General features: G+C 37.8%; 1 protein-coding gene across 1 annotated transcript; it reads left to right on the top strand.

Moving 5' to 3' along the window:
* The first annotated feature begins 3,531 nt into the window (after positions 1-3,531).
* Positions 3,532-4,049, top strand: LOC133874119 (uncharacterized). The gene has a single exon (XM_062311955.1). The coding sequence runs from the start codon at positions 3,593-3,595 to the stop codon at positions 3,974-3,976; it is 384 nt and encodes a 127-aa protein (XP_062167939.1). The 5' UTR covers positions 3,532-3,592; the 3' UTR covers positions 3,977-4,049.
* Positions 4,050-5,542: the final 1,493 nt, after the last annotated feature.

Below are 5,542 nucleotides of genomic sequence, written 5' to 3'. Positions count from 1 at the left end.
AAGATTTTGATGAAGGAAAAATCACCACTAAAGCAAGACCCATCCAAATGAGTCAAGAAGTTACTGAATTTTGCCGGAGAGAAATAGAAGATTTATTACACAAAGGCATAATTCGTAAAAGTAAGTCACCCTGGTCATGTTCAGCTTTTTATGTCCAGAAGAATGCTGAACTGGAGAGAGGAGCTCCTAGGTTAGTCATTAACTACAAGCCCCTCAACAAAGTCCTGGAATGGATAAGGTATCCAATTCCAAATAAGAGAGACCTAATCAATAGGTTAAGCGGATCCATGATCTTCTCTAAGTTTGACATGAAAAGTGGTTTCTGGCAGATCCAGATTCATGAGAAACATAGATATAAGACAGCATTTGTCACACCCTTTGGGCAATATGAATGGAACGTAATGCCCTTTGGTCTTAAGAATGCCCCTAGTGAGTTTCAGAATATCATGAATGATATTCTTGGTCCCCTAAGTAAATACTCCATAGTTTACATAGATGATGTCCTCATCTTCTCTAAGTCAATTGAAGAACACTGGAAACATTTGAACTCGTTTCTAGAAGTTATCAAATTAAATGGATTGGTTGTTTCTGCTACCAAAATCAAGTTGTTTCAAACCAACATTAGATTTCTTGGTTACAACATCCACCAATCAAAAATAAGCCCAATAAGCAGAGTAATCCAATTTGCTGATAAGTTTCCTGATGAAATCCTTGAGAAATCCCAACTTCAGCGATTTCTAGGATCCCTCAACTATGTTGCTGATTTCTATCAAAACCTTCGCAAAAAATGCAAGCCATTGTTTGATAGACTTCAAAAGAACCCTCCTCCATGGACTACTGAACACACTTCAGTTGTCAAAGATATTAAGTCCTATGTCCAGACATTACCCTGTCTTGGCATTCCCACAAATGAGTCTTTTAAAATTGTTGAGACTGATGCCTCCGACATTGGGTACGGTGGTATTCTTAAACAGCAAGTTCATTCCAACCAACCTGAACAAATTGTTCGTTTCCATTCAGGTGTTTGGAATTCAGCCCAGAAGAATTATAGTACTATTAAGAAAGAGATTTTATCTATAGTACTATGCATTTCCAAGTTTCAAGATGACCTCTTAAATCAAAAGTTTTTAATAAGAGTTGATTGCATGAGTGCAAAACATGTTTTAGAAAAAGATGTTCAAAACATTGCATCTAAACAGATTTTTGCCAGATGGCAAGCAATTTTAAGCATATTTGATTTTGACATTGAGTACATTAAGGGAAGTCAGAATTCTATCCCTGATTTCTTAACCCGTGAATTTTTGCAGGGAAAAAATGGCTGATAAGAAGAAAGAAAAGGCCTCTAAGCCCAATCTAAGTTCTAATACTAAGCCTTTCAACCTTGTCACCCCAAGCCAACTAAGCTCCCAAGATCTCATCCTAAGAAATTCACCTATCCAAATGATGAATCGATATACTACCTAGGGTAGTACCATAAGTCCAAGGCCGTCCTTCCAGTCTGCCTTAATAAGTCCTTCAAGTCCTTTTGATAGTCTTCCCCCTCAAAAGCCCTTCGTAAGATACCCTAAGTCTTCCCCTTACCACATCAAAGAACCTCCCCACAATCTGTTCTTGGTTGAACCTGATTTTAGTCACCTAAAATCCCCTGATGAAATTGCCAAAGCCTATTACCCCCCCCCCCCCGTTGGCATTTTCCGGCCATCCACCCTGATAAGTCCATTGAGTTTTACAGGGACATACTCCTTGTAACTAAGTCCGTCCAAATAAGACCAATTCAATGTCAGAGGATCCCTGGGCGAATTGCCTTTCATTCTCTGTTCATTATGAAGTTTGTAGCTCAGAAGGATTGGGGAGCACCCCCTTTTGTCTCCAGAAGTCTTTCCAACAAAAAAGTTGGATACAGTTACCATGATTACATTGAGGCTTGGTACAAGGTTCTTTTGTATCAAAATGAGGATTTTTCCCATTCCTGGTTTATAAATTTTGACAGGAATTTTAAGGGTCCTATCCCAGTCTGGTTTCACAGATGGTGGCAAGTTCATGGACCAGTTCACCAGATCCTCCCTGAAGAGGTCAAAGATGCTATACGGTATTTCTCTACCGTCAAGAAGTTATCTCCTCAGGAAGAAGACTTGCCTATGACAGTCCACTTCTTTGCTCATTTCAAAGTCTCGTGGATTCTTAAGTGGCAGTATGTGTTTATCACCCAGAACTGCGTTGCCCGACAGTTCTCGGTTAAGTGGTGGGATAAGTTCAACTTCTCCCTGGTTCAATCCCGCCTCATGAAGGAGTTCCCTGAAAGACCTCCAGCTATGCAAGACTCTGTAACTCACGTTTCAGAGACTCAAGTTGAGCCTACCCCTGATATCCCTGAGTCTGAGTCTTCTGTTCTTTCAAAAGAAAAGAAGCCCTCTAAGATTAAGCAAATGACTCTCCTTATGAAACAGATCTTAGAAGCTGAAGATAATGATGAAGACGAAGAAGCATCCACTGCAGAATCGTCCGCTCAGCATCATTATAATTTTGATCTCTTTCAAGATGCCCAAGACCCGAATGATGTCACTGATTTGGGTTTGGATTTCTAAGTTGCCTCGACAGCATAAAAGACATGTTCTAAGCAGTGCCTTCAATCGTCGGCACAAGAAGACAAAAAGTAAACAGTACTCGGGCGACCACCCGACATGGCACTATTCATGAATAGTGACTTTTTCACTATTCATCAAAAGTTTTACCCCGCTTTCGGTGCAAGTTACCTGAAGTAAAAGCAGAAAGAATCTGCTTTAGGTGCACGCCTGACAAGCCTAAGCATGCTGGCATCCCGTGATCCCAGCCCCTGAGTCCTCCTGAAGCCTATTTAAGGAGCAGAAGTCTGAAGTTCAAGGCAGAGCTCATTTCCAGAAATACTTCTTTTGTAATCTCACTTGAACCTCTCATAAGCCAAACATTTGAAAATGTATATTTCTTATGTTTCAAAGTCTAAGCTTGTAATCGCCAGCTGCTTTCTGGCTTGAGTTTATTTGTAAGTCTTTACATTTAAGTTGTTTTGAATCTAAGCATTACTTTAAGTATAATTTTCATGATCTCTATCTTTGAATACTCTGTTATTTTGTATTCAGATTTTGATATGCAAATTATCTTGAATATCTACTTATTCATCTATGCTCACCATCACTCTGTTCACACAACCACCACCACTATTTTCTATTAAGCCCCCATTCTCTGCTTCCGCCCCCTTTTGGTATCAGTATATATATATATATATATATATATATATATATAAAAGTAGCATTTTTAACCCACTTTTGTAATTTGATAGGTCATTTTCCCACACTTTAAAATTTAGTGAACTATTATAAAATCGACTATTTTAACTATTTTAAAGAAGAGTACAAGAAGTCCCGATATTGGATTTGGAGCTCCATCATTCAACCCGTATTAAAACTCTTAAGGCCCAAACCAATTTCACACTGGGCTCGGCTGGGATGGGCTTGGATACCCTCTTTCTAACTATTTCTACCCAATTAGTCAATTACCCAAACAACTACACGCAGAGAGACAGAGAAGAAGGATTAGGGATCATAGATTCATAGCCATGACGGAGATGAAGAGGTACGTGCTGAGGCTCTTCATATCGCTGAAGCACATAACGGCGAACGTGGTGGACAGGAACAACGGGAGGATAGTGGCCTCGGCGTCGACGGTGGAGCACGCGCTCAAGGACGCGTTCCAGAGCGGGAGGACTTGTAACTCCAAGGCCGCCGCGGCCGTCGGAGAGGTCCTCGCCATGCGCCTCAAGACCCAAGGTCTCCACCAGGGGGAGGACCGTGGCGTCCACGTCGATGTTCACAAGGAGATCCAGAAGCGAGGCTTCCACAACTCTGCTAAGGTGTGGGCCATAGTTAATGCCATCAAGACCTGTGGAGTCAAACTTGTTCTTGATCATCATGATCATGATGATAACAGTACTCCACGATGAACATTTTTTAAACATTCTTTTCTTTTCTTTTTTACATCCTAATTTATTAATACATATGTTCATTTTTATTTTATTTTATTTTATTTTATTGGAAAAAATGTAAAATTAGTTCACGAGATTTATTTGATTTGTAATTAGCTCCATGTGATATCAAAATGAACTAAGAAATGTAAAAAAAGAAAAAACAATTTACTCTCTACAGTCAAATGTTATCAACCGACCTACTAAATTTTGTTAGTGAGACATTGACTTCAATATAACCTGTGATAGACCGACAAACATAAATACACGATTTTTAAAAAATTAGTATTATGACTTGATTGTTTTGGTCTTGAGTTCATTTGGACTTGCAGAATGAGGTCAATTTGTTAAGCAAAATTCAACATTCAAATATAATTTCTCTATTGAGTTGCAGCGTTTATGGCGATAAAATATTTATTGTTTACGAACTAATGCAAAATGGGTGTTTGGAAACTCAATTACAAAGTAAAACACCTTAATTTCATTCTTCTCATTAAAAAACCTGGAAAATGAAAGGTAAAATATATTTATTTTCCAAATCTTCTTGTTGCCCAAAAATTGAAAAAATAAAAAAGAAAAAAAAGAGAGGGTTCAAAAATTATTAAATTCTTTTTTGAAAACAATTAAAATCTGCACAAAAATCTGTTCAAAACCAGCCCAAAACAGTCTCAAAACCCAAATTAAAAGGCAGTTTTAAAACCGTTGTTTATAAACACAATAACCGCTAACCGGCAGTTATAAAAATAATCACCTCCACCTAGGTGGTTAGTAGTTGGTAAAATGTAATAACCGTTTTAGGCAGTTGCGGTTAGTGGTTTTAATCAATAACCGCTGGTTGTATACTCTAATTTTCTCATATATCTCTTTTTTAAATCAACTATTGAATTTGTAGAATTTACAAGTGATATTTTGTGGGTCTTATATAATTAATGATTAATTTTTTTAGAAAAAAAAAAAAAAAAAAAAAAAAAAAAAGTATGAAAAATGTCAATATATATATATAAATCCATTTCTCTGGACGTGGTATGAGACGCAAGGTTTTGGTTGTAGACTTTTGTGGGGCTTATGCTTATCCACATGTGACATGAAAGTCAAAGATGAGAATGGACGAGACGTGGTCTTGTTTCCGGGTGATGGGAAGTAAAGGTCAAATTACTCAAGAAATCAAACAACAACTTTCCCAAATATTCAACGAATTATAATTAATTTTTGTGTTTTTGAAATCGGGGGTTGAGGTTGGACCGAAGAACAGGGAACATGGACTGCACGTGGGTTGTCAAATAAGAACAGTAATCCTCTTTTTTCCCCAAAATCATCCTTTTTTTTGAAGACTTTTTGTTCTTTCTGGGCAGGTTCGTAATAGACTAATAGTGCCTTACCTGATTACCGTTAATACAAGGGAAGGGAGAGGATGAATTCAAACAAATTAATTGTTCAAAGTCAAAAACGAATGAGCTGCGATGAAGAGAAAATGGTGGCCTCCCCTCACTACAATAATTAGGAAATGGTTTTCTTTTTTATTCTAAAAGTAATTGGGGGAATGGT

Source organism: Alnus glutinosa, chromosome 7 (assembly GCF_958979055.1).
Source record: "Alnus glutinosa chromosome 7, dhAlnGlut1.1, whole genome shotgun sequence".
NCBI lineage: Eukaryota > Viridiplantae > Streptophyta > Magnoliopsida > Fagales > Betulaceae > Alnus > Alnus glutinosa.
This window is presented reverse-complemented; position numbering and strand designations above follow the sequence as displayed.